Consider the following 17858-nt stretch of genomic DNA (forward strand, 5'->3'; position numbering starts at 1 on the left):
GAGATGAGGGAACATTTCTTCACCCAGAGAGTTGTGAATCTGTGGAATTCTCCGCCACAGAAGGCAGTGCAGGCCGATTCACTGGATGTTTTCAAGAGAGAGTTAGATTTAGCTCTTAGAGCTAAAGGAATCAAGAGATATGGGGAGAAATCAGGAACGGGGTACTGATTGTGGAAGATCAGCCATGATCATATTGAATGGCGGTGCTGACTCGAAGGGCCGAATGGCCTCCTCCGGCAGCTATGTTTTCTATGTTTTCTATGTTTTCCACTTATGGTACACCATTTTCCCTGGATGCGCACATTATTTTCTTTGAAGAACAAATTAAAACAGAAAATTCTGCATGCAATTAGTAGAGTAACGACAGTGGGGATAATTATCAGTTATTAGACATGACACTTGAGTTAAGATTGAGTTTAGTTTAGTTTATTGTCACGTGTACCGAGGTACAGAGAAAAGCTTTTGTTGCGTGCTACCCAGTCAGCGGAAAGACTACATGATTACAATTGAGCCGTCCTCAGTGTACAGGTACAGAGTGAAGGGAATAATGTGAATAACGTTTGGGGGAAGATAAAGTGCAGTAAAGTCAATAGACAATAGACAATAGGTGCAGGAGGAGGCCATTCGGCCCTTCGAGCCTGTACGCACCACCATTCAATGTGATCATGGCTGATCATTATCAACCAGTACCCCGTTCCTGCCTTCTCCCCATACCCCCTGACTCCGCTATCCTTAAGAGCTCTATCTAGCTCTCTCTTGAATGCATTCCGAGAATTGGCCTCCACTGCCTTCTGAGGCAGAGAATTCCACAGATTCACAACTCTCTGACTGAATTTTTTTTTCCTCATCTCAGTTCTAAATGGCCTACCCCTTATTCTTAAACTGTGGCCCCTTGTTCTGGACTCCCCCAACATTGGGAACATGTTTCCTGCCTCTAAAGTGTCCAACCCCTTAATAATCTTATACGTTTCAATAAGATCCCCTCTCATCCTTCTAAATTCCAGTGTATACAAACCTAGTTGCTCCAGTCTTTCAACATATGACAGTCCCGCCATTCCGGGAATTAACCTAGTGAACCTACGCTGCACGCCCTCAATAGCAAGAATATCCTTCCTCAAATTTGGAGACCAAATCTGCACACAGTACTCCAGGTGCGGTCTCACTAGGGCCCTGTACAACTGCAGAAGGACCTCTTTGCTCCTATACTCAACTCCTCTTGCTATGAAGGCCAACATTCCATTGGCTTTCTTCACTGCCTGCTGTACCTGCATGCTTCCTTTCAGTGACTGATGCACTAGGACACCCAGATCTCGTTGTACGTCCCCTTTTCCTAACTTGATACCATTCAGATAATTCTCTGCCTTCCTATCACAGTCTGATCAATGAGGTTGATAGTAGCATGGGACTGCTCTCCATTTGTTGGTTGGATGGTGCAGTTGCCTGACCACTTTCCTTACGAAGCCGATCATACCAAATACATGGAGTTAAAAGTGTTGAAAAGGCACATCGAAGGTCGACACAAAATGCTGGAGTTACTCAGCGGGTCAGGCAGCATCTCGGTAGAGAAGGAATGGGTGACGTTTCGGGTCGAGACCCTTCTTTAGACTGAAACGTCACCCATTCCTTCTCTCCCGAGATGCTGCCTGACTTGCATGTGTAGAGTGAACACTGTCAGTTTAATGTAGGTTTGCTGACAAAGATGTTCCTTTGAAGACTCAAGAGCATTTAATTGTCATAGTGACAATAACATTCTGACTTGCTGCCCTTTATCAAGCCCCTAAACGTAATGCATACAGATAATATGTATTATTATTTTTTAAATCTTAAAGTCATAGCTGTCGTACTTGTACAAAACCCAGGTCCGCGGTCCGCAGTGCAACCAAGGACACAGTCCGTAGAAGATCACAGTTGCTGAGGTTAGTGTTGTGTCATAAGGTCACATGGTCGTGAGTGATAGGTGTAGAATTAGGCCATTCGGCCCATCAAGTCTACTCCGCCATTCAATCATGGCTGATCTATCTCTCCCTCCTAACTCCATTCTCCTGCCTTCTCCCCGTAACCCCTGACACCCGCACTGATCAAGAATCTATCTATCTCTGCCTTAAAAAATATCTACTGACTTGTGCCTCCCACATCTCCTTTACGCCATGTCCCTCTCACCTTCCAGCAAAGCTCTCTGTACTTGATATTTCCAGCGTCGGGGGATAAAGGTTCTGACTGTCTACCCTATCTTGTAATTTTATATCTTCTAGCACCAATGTCGAGCTCCAATCTGAGGCTGAGACGTGATACCCACACTTACAGCAACAGTATTTGGATCATGCAACTTTATTCAACACTTCGAGGGGCACGGTGGCGCAGCAGGTAGGGCTGCTGCCTCACAGCACCAGAGACCCGGGTTCCATCCTGACTACGGGCGCTGTCCGTGTGGAGTTTGCACGTTCCCCCTGTGACCGTGTGGGTTTCCTCCGGGTGCTCCGGTTTCCACCCACGCTCCAAAGACGAAGGGGCTTGTAGGTTAATTGACTTCTATAAATGGCCCGCTTTGTGTGGGATAAAACTAATGGACGGGTTGAATTCATTTTATTGTCACGTGTGCTGAGGTACAGTGTAAAAGCTTTTGTCGCGCGCGAATCAGCCAGATGAAAAACTGATTAGCAGTGAGCCGTTTACAGTGTACAGATAGATACATGATGAAGGATAAGGGCGGTCGCTGGTCGACACGGACTCGGTGGGCCGAAGGGCCTGTTTCCACGCTGTATCTCTAAAACGAATGATTCCAGTCTTTGCACACACAGTAACCGGCTGGCTGTGGGCGGAGCGACTGAACAGAACCAGCCTGGGGCAAGTGAACAAGGGAGGTGTGGTCAGATCGCACCTCCTTCAATAAATGCATCCCATTCCTGTGGCGTTCTGCTAGCACTTTCTGGAGGTCTGAAGGAGATACGTGTGGCAGGATTGTACCATGGGGGAACCTGTGCAGAAAGGTCACCACACTCTGCTAAACCACGGCCAGGATGGTGAGCTGGTGGGTATACATTCTTGGAAGGTGCAGGAAATAAACTGCAAATGCCACGTTTAAATGGAAGGCAGGCACAAAATGCTGGAGTAACTCGACGGGTCAGGCAGCATCCCGGGAGAGAAGGAATGGGTGACGTTTCGGGTCGAGATGCCTTCTCTCACCGAGATGCTGCCTGACCCGCTGAGTTACTCCAGCATTTTGTGCCGACCTTATATTCCTGGGATGCTTCCTTTCAAAGAGATTGGATTTGAACGCTGACAAAACTGATTATGTGTTGTTAATAAGTGTTAAGACTGTTCCATAAGTGTGAAAGCTTGCTGCAAATGTATATTTGTATTCCTCTTGCTGTGGAAACTTAAATATTTTCCTTCAAGATGAAAGTGCAAAGGTGTAAAAAGGATTTTTATTTCTGTCAATTGAGTTGTTGGATAAATATCTGAATTGTTGCCCCTTGTTACTTGCAATGGCAAGAGAAACTGATGAGGAGTAGGAGCTGTGTGGTGTAAGCAACATTTACACCTGAAATATGGGGCCACAGTTTAAGAATAAGTGGTCGGCCATTCAGAACGGGGATGAGGAAAAGCTTTTTCACCCAGAGAGTTGTGAATCTGTGGAATTCTCTGTCGCAGAAGGCAGTGGAGGGCGATTCTCTGAATGCTTTCAAGAGAGAGTTAGATAGAGAAAGATAGCGGAGTCAGGGGATACGGGGAGAAGGCAGGAACAGGGTACTGATTGGGAATGAATCACATTGAATGGCGGTGCTGGCTCAAAGGGCCGAATGGCCTACTCCTGCATCTATTGTCTAATATCATTTTCATCATCAATTCTCCGTTTGACTTGCTGGACATGGATATAAAGATAAAAAATAAGAGACAGGGTAATTAAAACAAGAAAAGTGCTGGAGGAACTCAACGGGCCAGGCAGCATCTGTGGAGGGAGTGAACAGGCGATGTTTCAGGTTGGGACCCTTCCTCAGACTCATTCTCCATTTGCTTCACAGTTAGAAGCAAGGAACTGCAGATGGAGGTTTACAAAAAAAAGACACAAATTCATGGAGTAACTCAGCGGGTCAGGCAGCATCTCTGGAGAACTTCAGTCTGATGAAGGTGTCCTGACCTGAAACGTCACCCATCCATGTTCTCCACAGATGCTGCCTGACCCGCTGAGTTACTCCAGCACTCTGTGAAACGTCACCTATCCATGTTCTCCACAGATGCTGCCTGACCCGCTGAGTTACTCCAGCACTCTGTGAAACGTCACCTATCCATGTTCTCCACAGGTGCTGCCTGACCCGCTGAGTTACTCCAGCACTCTGTTTTTTTTGCTTGTGAATGCAGCCTCTGCAGTTCAATATGAATGAATGTTCCCATTGTTTCCGGTGGTGTTGAGCCATGTAGACCAGGGACATTGCAGTCCAGTACACGGCATTGTTTGTTAACTGTTTGAAGTTGCGGCATCATTGAGGAATAAAGAGCAGGGCGCAGTGCTACCAGCTCTGTGGTCCGCCTGTTCCAAGCTTCATGTTCCAGTTCATTGTATGGACCAGCACCTCATAAGTGATAGGAGCAGAATTAGGCCATTCGGCCCATCAAGTCTACTCTGCCATTCAATCATGGCTGATCTATCTCTCCCTCCTAACCCCATTCTCCTGCCTTCTCCCCATAACCCCTGACACCCGTACTGATCAAGAATCGATCTATCTATGCCTCAAAAATATCCATTGACTTGACCTCCACAGCCTTCAGTGGCAGAGAATTCCACAGATTCGCCAGCTTACAACCCAACGGTATGAACATTGAATTGAATATTTTCAGATTCTACCCCCACTGCTCCCTTCTGTTTCCTCAACTCCCCCTCCTCCCACTTACAGGCACACGTCTCTCTCACCCCCAGTCACACTGTTCCTTCCCCCTGCTCTGTACATCCTTGTTAGAGTTAAGAAGGATGGGTGGCGTATAGGCTGCCTGGATTACAGGGACCTCAGCAACCAGAAGATATTTTAACAAACTTGGATTGTTTTTTTCTATAACATTGGAAACTGAGGGGAGACCTGGTGGAAGTATCTCCAATTCTGAGAGAGAAGCATAGATCATAATCATCATAATCATAAATCATAATCATACTTTATTAGCCAAGTATGTTTTGCAACATACGAGGAATTTCGTTTGCCATACAGTCAGACCAATAAAAAGCAACAGGACACACAAGATACATTTTACATGAACATCCACCACAGCAACAGATAAACTCAAAAACCATTTCCCCAGGGTGGAGATGTCAAGAACTAGAGGGCACAGCTTTAAGGGGAGAGGGGCAAAGTTTGAAGGAGATGTGGAGGACAAGTTTTTTTCACACAGAGGGTGATGGGGGCCTGGAACGTGTTGCCAGTGGTGGTGGTGGAGGCAGATACCATTCATAAGTTCATGTTGTAGGAGCAGATTTAGGCAGCTTGGCCATGTGTGATGTGTGAGTGGTGTAATGATGCAATGTGGAAGGGAATGCCTGCAAGGATACCGTGCCTCATGCCCCAGACGTGATGCACTATTGAAGCAGTGAGCGGCCATTGGAATGGACGGGTAACATTCATGCACGCATTCCTGCTGCTGCTGGTCAGATTTTCCCCAGTGTGTGTAAGGCAGGTTGGTCTGACAAGATGTATGGTAAAATGATTTGCCATACATCGGTGACACAGCACGGGCGTCACGGTGGCACAGCGGTAGAGTTGCTGTTCCAGTACTTGCAGCGCCGGAGACCCGAGTTCCATCCCGACTACGGGTGCTGTCTGTACGGAGTTTTTTTACGTTCTCCCCGAGATCTTCGGTTTCCTCCCACACTCCAAAGACGTGCAGGTTTGTAGGTTAATTGGCTTGGTAAATGTAAAAATTGTCCCTAGTGGGTGTAGGATAGTGTTAGTGTGCGGGGATCGCTGGTCGGCGTGGACTCGGTGGGCCGAAAGGGCCTGTTTCCGTGCTGTATCTCGAGACTAAAACTAAACTATACTAATTCTGTGGCTTCATATCATGGGCTGTAAATCCAGTCCTGAACTACTATCTACCTCATTGGAGACCCTCGGACTATCTTTGATCAGACTCGACTGCCCTTTGCCTTCATTAAACGTTATTCATGTTATTCCCTTTATCCTGTACACTGTGAATGGCTCGATTGTAATCATGTATGGTCATGCAACAAATGTTTTTCATTGTGCCTCGGTACACATGACAATAAACGAAACGAAACTAATGACTACATTTATACCCTTACAAACCAATATGTTGAAGATCGACAAAAAATGCTGGAGTAACTCAACGGGACAGGCAGCATCTCTGGATAGAAGGAATGGGTGACGTTTCAGGACGAGACCGTCTGAAGAAGGGTGAGGATCTGAAACGTCACCCATTCCTTCTCTCCAGAGATGCTGCCTGTCCCGCTGAGTTACTCCAGCATTTTGTGTCTATCTTCGGTTTAAACCAGCATCTGCAGTTCCTTCCTATATAAATCAATATATGTTCCAAAAAGTGCAATCTTGACTTCATCTCTGAAGGCTTCATATAATCAGAGTCACAATGTGATTATGTTTGGTAATGATAACACAGCTAAGTTTATGTAATAATTTATGACAACCCTTTTCAACGGTGAGACATCAGACAAGCTGTGTTTACGACGAAGCCCTACGCTCATGCAGTCATGTCCAATGGCTGGAGTCTTTACACCTCTGTCAAGGAACGACATTCACGCAGTTTGTGCTCACCCGACCCGGTCAATGCCCAGGCTGTTTCAAGTCAGCTTTATTTATCCCTGGAGATCAACGAAGAACAAAAGACAGGCACAAAATGCTGGAGTAACTCAGCGGGTCAGGCAGCATCTGTGGAGAACATGGATAGGTGACATTTCACAGAGTGCTGGAGTAACTCAGCGGGTCAGGCAGCATCTGTGGAGAACATGGATAGGTGACGTTTCACAGAGTGCTGGAGTAACTCAGCGGGTCAGGCAGCATCTCGAGAGAATGAACGGGTGACGTTTCTGGTCGAGACCCTTCTTCAGACTGATGTCAAGAAGGAGGAAGATACATAGATAAGGAATTATAAGGTGTGAAAACAGGACAAAGGGGGCGGAGATCAAGGAAAATGTAGAGGAGGTCATTGTTAGCCGGGAGAAGGTAACAACAACAAAGTTCCTGTGGATTGGAGGGTAGCTAATGTTATCCCACTTTTTAAGAAAGGAGGGAGAGAGAAAACGGGACCAGTTAGACTGACATCAGTGGTGGGGAAGATGCTGGAGTCAATTATAAAAGAAGAAACTGCGGAACATTTGGATCGCAGTAACAGGATCGTTCCGCTTGACTAATCTTCTGGAATTTTTTGAGGATGTAACTAGGAAAATGGACAAGGGAGAGCCAGTGGATGTAGTGTACCTTGACTTTCAGAAAGCCTTTGATAAGGTCCCACATAGGAGATTAGTGGGCAAGATTAAAGTGCATGTTATTGGAGGTAGGGTAATGACATGGATGGCAGACAGAAAGCAAAGAGTAGGGATAAATGGGTCCCTTTCAGAATGGCAGGCAGTGACTAGTGGGGTACCGCAAGGCTCGGTGCTGGGACCGCAGCTATTTACAATATACATTAATGACTTGGATGAAGGGTTTTAAAGTAACATTAGCAAATTTGCGGATGACACAAAGCTGGGTGGCAGTGTGAACTGTGAGGAAGATGCTATGAGGTTGCAGGGTGACTTGGACAGGTTGTGTGAGTGGGCGGATGCATGGCAGATGCAGTTTAATGTGGATAAGTGTGAGGTTATCCACTTTGGTGGTAAGAATAGGAAGGCAGAGTATTATCTGAATGGTGTCAAGTTAGGAAATGGGGACATACAACGAGATCTGGGTGTCCTAGTGCATCAGTCACTGAAAGGAGGCATGCAGGTACAGCAGGCAGTGAAGAAAGCTAATGGAATGTTGGCCTTTATGACAAGAGGAGTTGAATATAGGAGCAAAGAGGTCCTTTTGCAGTTGTACAGGGCCCTAGTGAGACCGCACCTGGAGTACTGTGTGCAGTTTTGGTCTCCAAATTTGAGGAAGGATATTCTTATTATTGAGGGAGTGCAGCGTAGGTTCACTAGGTTAATTCCCGGAATGGCGGGACTGTCGTATGTTGAAAGACTGGAGCGACTAGGCTTGTATACACTGAAATTTAGGATGAGAGGGGATCTTATTAAAACAAATAAGATTATTAAAGGATTGGACATGTTAGAGGCAGGAAACATGTTCCCAATGTTGGGGGAGTCCAGAACCAGGGGGCACAGTTTAAGAATAAGGGGTAGACCATTTAGAACGGAGATGAGGAAAAACGTTTTCAGTCAGAGAGTTGTAAATCTGTGGAATTCTCTGCCTCAGAAGGCAGTGGAGGCCAATTCTCTGGATGCTTTCAAGAGAGAGTTAGATAGAGCTCTTAATGATAGCGGAGTCAGGGGGTACGGGGAGAAGGCAGGAACGGGGTACTGATTGAGAATGATCTGCCATGATCACGGTGAATGGCGGTGCTGGCTCGAAGGGCCGAATGGCCTCCTCCTGCACTATTGTCTATTGTCAAAGAAAACAGAGAGAAAATGTAGTTGAAGACAGTCAGACTGGTCAGAGAACTGAGAAGGGGAGAGATGGAGAGAAAGGAAAAGCAAAGGTTTCAAAGAACAAAGCCTTGTCCTCACTCCATTATGTTAATGTTCTTCTATAAATACACATTCCTAAAATACATTTATGCAATGTTACTGCAGGTAGAATGAACACTGATGTTATCTCCAGGACGTCACTAATGTTTACTTAACAGAAACAATGTAATGCAGATGCTGGTTAATGCACAAAATCCAATGGTATTTAATTCAATGGTCGTTTATGTGTCACATGTACTGAGGAACAGTGAAACTCATTTTTGTAAAGAGTTCAGTACAAGTATCACTATACATAAGCACTTAGATATCTTAGATAAGCATCTGAGATATAGTACAAGTGTGTAGCAGCAGTACACTGAGACAGAGCACAGAGTCTAGACACAGAGTGCTGGAGTAACTCAGCGGGTCAGGCAGCATCTGTGGAGAACATGGCTAGGTGACGTTTCACAGAGTGCTGGAGTAACTCAGCGGGTCAGGCAGCATCTCTGGAGAACACGGAGCAGCTTACAATGTCTCTGAGGGAACCAGCTAATAGAAGTGCTTTTCACCATGTTATGATTTCTGCAGGAAGTAAATACTGTCCCATCCATAATCTGAAATAAAAGTTATATATGAATTTTCACTAGGTTCTTCAAATAACATGGCAAATAAAATTTCAATGTCTTTTTTTCAGGTAAACCCTGATTACCGATGACTCCACTAATTATTGAACTATATTATTGTTATAATACCAACAGTTCAGAAACATAGAAACAGAAAATAGGTGCAGGAGGAGGCCATTTGGCCCTTCGAGCCAGCACCACCATTCATTGTGATCATGGCTGATCATTCACAGTAACCCGTACCTGCCTTCTCCCCATATCCCTTGATTCCGCTAGCCCCCAGAGCTCTATCTAACTCTCTTTTAAATTCATCCAGTGAATTGCCCTCCACTGCCCTCTGTGGCAGAGAATTCCATAAATTCACAACTCTTGGTGAAAACGTTTTTTTCTCACCTCAATTTTAAATGGCCTCCCCTTTATTTTTAGACTGTGGCCCTTGGTTCTGGACTCCCCCAACATTGGGAACATTTTTCCTGCATCGAGCTTGTCCAGTCCTTTTATAATTTTATACGTCTCTATAAGATCCCCTCTCATCCTTCTAAACTCCAGTGAATACAAGCCCAGTCTTTCCACTCTTTGCACATGGATCCGGGGAGATTGATCAGCCATGATTGAATGGTGGAGTAGACCTGATGGGCCGAATGGCCTCATTCGGCTGCTGTGATTTGTGAAGTTGTGAAGGTTATTGCTGAATAACGAGGCCTGTTCCACGTGCCGTTCTGTGCAGGAGGTGTTTGGCTACCGAGTGTGTTGTTGCCGCAGGGCCCTGTGTACAACAGTGACCGTCCTGTCCGCTGGCTTCCTGCTGCTGCTCTTCTACTGGAAGCCCGAGTGGGACGTACGGACTCAGTGTGTGCGCTGTACATTGCAGGAAGCCGACACCATCCTCCTCAGGACCACCGTAAGTCTCTACACTAAACGACCGAACTGTAAGTCTCTACACTAAACGACCGAACTGTAAGTCTCTACACTAAACGACCGTACTGTAAATCTCTACACTAAACTATCGTACAGTAAGTCTCTACACTAAACTATCGTACAGTAAGTCTCTACACGAAACGACTGTACAGTAAGTCTCTACACTAAACTATCGTACAGTAAGTCTCTACACTAAACGACCGTACTGTAAATCTCTACATTACTGTAAGTCTCTACACTAAACTACTGTACTGTAAGTCTACACTAAATGACCGTACTGTAAGTCTACTGTACACTAAACTACTGTACTGTAAGTCCCTACACTAAACTACTGTACTGTAAGTCTACACTAAACTACCATACTGTAAGTCTACACTAAACGACTGTACTGTAAGTCCCTACACTAAACTACCGTACTGTAAGTCTACACTAAACTACCGTACTGTAAGTCCCTACACTAAATGACCGTACTGTTAGTCCCTACACTAAACGACTGTACTGTAAGTCTACACTAAACTACCGTACTGTAAGTCTACACTAAACTACCGTACCGTAAGTCTCTACGCTAAACCCCAGTTAGCAACCCTAGTCATAAGTGACAGGAGTAGAATGAGGCCATTCGGCCCATCGAGTTTACTCTGCTATTTAATCATGGCTGCTCTATCCCTCCCTCCCAACCCCATTCTCCTGCCTTCTCCCCATATCCCCTGACACCCACCTGTGAAGCCTCCCGATTTGTAAATGTAAACATAGCCTTGATACTCTTTATTTGTAGAAAGGAACTGCAGATGCTGATTTACACCGGTGATAGACACAACATGCTGGAGTAACTCAGCGGGACAGGCAGCATCTGTGGAGAGAAGGAATGGGTGACGTTGGGTCTAAAGGGTCTCGACCTGAAACGTCACCCATTCCTTCTCTCCAGAGATGCTGTCTGTCCCGCTGAGTTACTCCAGCATGTTGTGTCGACCTTCCATGAAATTCTTTTCCAGTTTCCTTTCCCCTGCTCCATCAGTCTGAAGAAAGGTCGCGACCCGAACCATGGTAATTCCCTCCACAGATGCTGCCTGACCCACTGAGTTCCTGCAGCATTGAGTCAGAGAGTCACACAGCATGGAAACAGACCCTTTGGCCCAATCGTGCGGCACGGTGGCGCAGCAGTAGACCCTCACAGCCTCACAGCGCCGGAGACCCGGGTTCCATCCCGACTACGGGCGCCGTCTGTACGGAGTTTGTACGTTCTCCCCGTGACCTGCGTGGGTTTTCTCCGACATCTTCGGTTTCCTCCCACACTCCAAAGACGTGCAGGTTTGTAGGTTAATTGGCTCGGTAAATGTAAAAATTGTCCCCAGTGTGTGTAGGATAGTGTTAGTGTGCGGGGATCGCTGGTCGGCGCGGACCCGGTGGGCCGAAAGGTCTGTTTCCGTGCTGTATCTCTAAAGTTATAAACTTATATAATTCGTTGATGCCGACCAAAATGTCCCATCTCAGTCTGTCCCAACTGCCTACAGTTGGCCCATATCACTCTTAGCTTTTCCTATCTTTCCAATCGAATGTCTCTTAAATGCTATTGTAGTACCACCTCAACTACCTCCTCTGCTAGCTCATTCCATATACCAACCACCCTCTGAATGAAGAAGTTGCCCCTCAGGTTTGTGTTACATTTTTCCCTTTGCACCTTAAACCTATGTCCTCTTGTTTTTGATTCCCCTACCCTGGGTAAAAGACAGTATAGATTCATCCTATCCATTCCCCTCATGATTTCATACACCTCTATAACATCATCCCTCAGCCTCATGCACTCCAAGGAATACATTCCTAGCCTGCTCACTCTCTTCCTGTAGCTCAGGCCCTCCAGTCCTGGCAACATCCTCCTAAATCTTCTCTGCACTCTTTCCAACTTAATGACATCCTCCCTGTAGCAGGGTGGCCAAAACTGAACGCAATATTCCAAATGTGGCCTCACCAAGGTGTTGCAAACTGTAATTATCCCAACGTCCATACTCCACACCCTGACATTGAAGGCCAATGTACCAATAGCCTTCTTGACCACCCTGTCTACCTGTGACGCCACTTTCAAGGAACTATGTGCCTGCTCTCCTAGATCCCTCTGCTCTACAACACTCCCTGTCTACCTGTGACGCCACACTTTCAAGGAACTATGTGCCTGCGCTCCTAGATCCCTCTGCTCTACAACACCCTCCAGGGCCCTGCCATTCAGTGTGAAGGTCCTGCCCATTTTAGATTTCCCAAAATGCACACCTCGCACTTATCTATGTTAAACTCCATGAGCCAGTCCTTAGCCCACTAGCCCAGCTGATCTAGAGCCTACTGTGCTGTTTGATGGCCATCTTCACTATCTACGATACCACCCACTTTAGTGTAATCTGCAAACTTGCTCATCATGCCTTCTACATTCTCATCCATAAATCACAAGCAGCAGTGAACCCTGAGGCACACCACTAGTCACAGACCTCCAGTCCGAGAAGCAACCTTCCACCATCTCCCGCTTCCCAGTTTTCATTCATTTGTTCTATATCCTGACTCTCGGTCTGAAGAAGGGTCTCGACCTGAAATGTCACCCATTCCTTCTCTCCACAGATGCTGCCTGACCTGCTGAGTTACTCCAGCACTCTGTGAAACGTCACCTATCCATGTTCTCCACAGATGCTGCCTGACCCGCTGTTACTCCAGCACTCTGTGAAACGTCACCTATCCATGTTCTCCACAGATGCTGCCTGACCCGCTGAGTTACTCCAGCATTCTGTGAAACGTCACCTATCCATGTTCTCCACAGATGCTGCCTGACCCACTGAGTTACTCCAGCACTCTGTGTCTCTCTATGTTAAAGTCATTGGGAACCAGCTCTAAAGCTCCTGTGGTGGAATTTGAACGGGCAATTAGATCTTTTCAAACCGAGCTCGTACACGCATCAACAATGCTGCTTTATCCTTCATTTCCTATTCAGGATGAACATAAAGTCTGGACCAGGAAGAAAATAAAGTGGGTAGACTTGTCCTCACTCAGAGAAAGAACAAATGGTACACCACATCCCGCCCTATCTGATGAGACATCTTTGCTGCACAGGATTATCATGAAACCTGAGTTTAAAGTAAGACCTGACTTGTACATCCTATCCTTTACGTGAACCAGTGCCTCGTTGTGAGCTTTCAATCACCCAGCGCCTTTCAAAAAAATAGATTTTCTAATATTTAGATTTTTAATTTTTAAGCTTATCAATCTTTAATTATCAGTATGTTACCAGCTGATTGATCACAGCATCAAAACAGGAGGGGGTATACAGATGGAAAATATTATTGATAAATGTGGCTGTTTGTTCTTTGATAAAATTACGTGTTCTACAAACATAAAACTCTGGTTTGAATAATGTAGTTTGTTTTATTAAATTAGTTACTTTAATTTTAATTAATTAATTTAATTTATTTTAAACAGAACCAAATTAAGAATAGTTATGTAGGAAAAAAAACCTGCAGATGCTGGTGTAAATCGAAGGTGGACACAAAATGCTGGAGTAACTCAGCGGGTCAGGCAGCATCTCTGGGGCGAATGAATGGGTGACGTTTCGGGTCTAGACCCTTCATCAGTCTGAAGAAGGGTCTCGACCCGAAACGTCACCCATTCCTTCTCTCCCGAGATGCTGCCTGACCCGCTGAGTTACTCCAGCATTTTGTGTCTACCTAAGAATATATTTCTATCTGTTCACTTGTGTTTCGTTTCCCACAATGTCTTTATTCTCTTGATGGATCTTTGTAGGTACGGTACTTTGAAATTCAAAAGATAAGGTACATCTGGGACTTTAAGAAAAAGCAATTTATTAGACCAGGGTAAGTCTTCATTTTTATTAAGTTTAATGACGGGTTAGGATATGTGGAAGATGAGATGCGAGTGTTAGAGTGAATTAATCTGTTAGAGGGGATTAATCGTCTGTAGTTTCCTGTATTTAGTGCATACTGGTAGCTGAGGTGGTGAGAGCAGGTATTGAGGGGGGTGGTTCCGGGACACCAGAACCAACTGTTCATCCTTCCCGAGTTGCCGTGGGCCTAACTCAACGAAACACCATTGAAGGGAGATGTCCTCTTGATCATCCCAATGTATAGTTTTTTTTAGATTTAGAGATACAGCGCGGAAACAGGCCCTTCGGCCCACCGGGTCCGCGCCGCCCAGCGATCCCCGCACACTAACACTATCCTACACACACTAGGGACAATTTTTACATTTTACCCAGTCAATTAACCTACATACCTACACGTCTTTGGAGTGTGGGAGGAAACCGAAGATCTCGGAGAAAACCCACGCAGGTCACGGGGAGAACGTACAAACTCCTTACAGACGGCGCCCGTAGTCAGGATCGAACCTGAGTCTCAGGCGCTGCATTCGCTGTAAGGCAGCAACTCTACCGCTGCGCCACCGTGCCGCTCATAGTTATTGTCATAGAGTCATAGTGATACAGTGTGGAAACAGGCCCTTCGGCCCAACTCAACCACACCGGCCAACAATGTCCCAGCTACCCTCCCTGTGCTTGGTCCACATCCCTCTAAACTTGTCCTATCCATGTACCTGTCCAACTGTTTCTTAAACGTTGGGATAGTCCCAGCCTCAACTACCTCCTCTGGCAGCTCGTTCCATACATCCACCACCCTCTGTGTGAAAAGGTTACCCCTCGGATTCCTATTAAATGTTTCCCCCTTCACCTTGAACCTATGTCCTCTGGTCCTCGATTCCCCTCCTCTGGGCAAGAGACTCTGTGCATCTACCCGATCTATCCCTCTCATGAGTTTGTACACCTCTATAAGATCTCCCCTCATCCTCCTGCGCTCCTTGGAATAGAGACCCAGCCTGCTCAACCTCTCCCTGTAGCTCACACCCTCTAGTCCTGGCAACATCCTCGTAAATCTTTTCTGACCCCTTTCAAGCTTGACGATATCTTTCCTATTGTCCTTAACAAATAATGTGTTTAATCAGTTTGGGATAGTACTTTGGCTGTGGGCTTGGTTTCCTTGGTTGAGTGCTTATCCTGGAGTTATAGCACAGGTACTTTGTGTTTTGATTGTAATTTAGTTACAAGTCCACGTGGCTTTCTCAAACTGAGGTAATGTGTTGGTGTTCAGACGTATTCTTTAATTTATCATTTTATTCAGAGATCTGGAAGAGAAACATTCTTGTGCTGATATTCATCACAAATTTGGATCTGGACTAAGTACGTCAGAAGTCATCACCAGGTAGTTTTTACTTGTCATGGGGAATATATTCTGCTGGGTCGTGTGTGCAAACTTCAAATCTGTTTCAGGATTGATAGCTCATGGTGTGGGAAAGAAAACTGCAGATGCTGGTTTAAATCGAAGGTAGACACAAAATGCTGGAGTAACTCAGTGGGACAGGCAGCATCTCTGGAGAGAAGGAATGGGTGACGTTTCGGGTCGAGACCCTTCTCTCCAGAGATGCTGCCTGACCCGCTGAGTTACTCCAGCACTCTGTGAAACGTCACCTATCCATGTTCTCCAGAGATGCTGCCTGACCCGCTGAGTTACTCCAGCACTCTGTGAAACGTCACCTATCCATGTTCTCCACAGATGCTGCCTGACCCGCTGAGTTACTCCAGCATCTTGTGTCTACCTTTGATGGCTCATGGGTTGGAATGTGGTTGTCTTGGGAACCCTGCAGGAATCAGACTGGTGAACAAAAAACACTTTCTTTGTCTTTAAGATGCCCATCTACACTAGTCCCACCTGTCCACACTTAGCCCAAAGCCCTCTATACCTGTCCTACCCATCTTACCTGTCCAAGTGTCTTTTAAATGGTGACATAGTACCTGCCTCAACTACCTCCTCTGAAGAAGGGTCTCAACCTGAAACGTCACCCATTCTTTCTCTCCCGAGATGCTGCCTGACCCGCTGGAACGAGCTGCCAGAGGAGGTATAGGAAAAGAACTGCAGTTGCAGTGACTACTCCAGCATTTTGTGTCTACCTTCGATTTTAACCAGCAACTGTAGTTCTTTTCCTATACCACCTCTGGCAGCTCGTTCCAAACACCCACCACCCTCTGTGTGAAAAAAACTCTAAAATAGGCCAATTATTCAAGGTCAGAGATTTAATTTAGTTAAGTTTAGAGATACAGCGATAAAACAGGCCCTCCTTCCAACCGGGTCCGCACCGACCAGCGATCTCATTAACACTGTCCTACACACACTAGGGCCAATTTTTACATTTATACCAAGCCAATTAACCTACAAACCTGTACGTCTTTGGAGTGTGGGAGGAAACCAACGTTCTTGGAGAAAATCCACGCAGGTCACGGGGAGAACGTACAAACTCCGTACAGACAGCACCCGTATTCGGGATGGAACCCGTGTCTCTGGCGCTGTGAGGTAGCAACTCTACCGCTGTGCCACCGTGCCGTGCTAATGCCCTGATGTTGTTCATCATTTATTATTTTGTTAAAATACTAAGTTCATTCAACAAGGCTTAACATTTTCAAGTTGTTACAGTGCTGATTCCTATTATCACTAATTGTTGACAGTTTTTGTACAAAGGGTAATCAATGTGAATTTGAAAGACCTTTCACGTTTATTATTTGTGGCATTTGTGGCATTATCTGTTTCCATCTATTCAACCTTCACCAGAAAACTAAGCTTGCTTTAAATTCTGAACATTATATAATTTTCTGGAAAGACTATTGCCACGTACAGCAATGATTATTTCACTCATTTTATAGAGTAAAAGTGTGGATGTATTGTATTTGTGTGCATCTGTAAAATTAATTATTCTTCATAAGTTCTAGGAGCAGAATGAGGCCATTCGGCCTGTCAAGTATACTAGGCCATTCAATCATGGATGATCTATCTGTCCCTCCTAACCCCATTCTCCTGCCTTCCCCCCATAACCCCTGACACCTGTGCTAATTATCATTAATTTAGTTTATTGTCACGTTTATTGTACAATGAAAAGCTTTTTTGTTTCGTGCTAACCAGTCAGTGGAAAGCCTATACATGATTACAATCGAGCCGTCCACAGAGAACAGTTGATTGGGTGTAGGAAGGAACTGCAGATGCTGGTTTAAGTTGAAGATAGACACAAAATGCTGGAGTAACTCAGCGGGACAGGCAGCATCTCTGGAGAGAAGGAATGGGTGACGTTTCAGGTCGAGACCCTTCCTCAGACTGATCTGAATAACACCAGTCTGAAGAATGGTCTCGACCTGAAACGTCACTCATCCCTTCTCTCCAGAGATGCTGCCTGTCCCGCTGAGTTACCCCAGCACTTTGTGACAAGAGTTGATTGTGTATATAGTTGATTGGTTGTGTGAAAGAGGTTGGAATATACTAATAATCCGATGATGTTTAAACGCAGGAGATTAATATATGGACCTAATACAATTGAAATTCAGATTTCCCCAATCTGGAAGCTGCTTTGTAAAGAGGTAAGGGGCCGATATTTTGTTGTTTCTGTTTGTTTGTTTGTTTTTGTTTGTGTTTTTGTTTGTGTGGCTCAGCACTTCAATGTCCGCTCCCATTCCCAATCTGACCTTTCTGTCCTGGGCCTCCTCCATTGTCAGAGTGAGGCCCAGCGCAAATTGGAGGAACAGCACCTGATATTTTGCTTGGGTAGGTTCCACCCCAGCGGTATGAACATTGACT

General features: G+C 45.6%; 1 protein-coding gene across 1 annotated transcript in view; it reads left to right on the forward strand.

Moving 5' to 3' along the window:
• The first annotated feature begins 2965 nt into the window (after positions 1-2965).
• Positions 2966-17858, forward strand: part of LOC144599297 (putative cation-transporting ATPase 13A4) — a 56921-nt gene continuing 42028 nt past the window's right edge. Inside the window, exons 1-6 of the mRNA XM_078410082.1 lie at positions 2966-3028; positions 10013-10186; positions 13172-13315; positions 13978-14048; positions 15363-15443; positions 17572-17641. Of these exons, the coding sequence (XP_078266208.1) occupies positions 2966-3028; positions 10013-10186; positions 13172-13315; positions 13978-14048; positions 15363-15443; positions 17572-17641 (603 nt within the window). The remainder of the gene's footprint in view (positions 3029-10012; positions 10187-13171; positions 13316-13977; positions 14049-15362; positions 15444-17571; positions 17642-17858) is intronic.

This window comes from Rhinoraja longicauda, chromosome 13 (genome assembly GCF_053455715.1).
Source record: "Rhinoraja longicauda isolate Sanriku21f chromosome 13, sRhiLon1.1, whole genome shotgun sequence".
Lineage (NCBI taxonomy): Eukaryota > Metazoa > Chordata > Chondrichthyes > Rajiformes > Arhynchobatidae > Rhinoraja > Rhinoraja longicauda.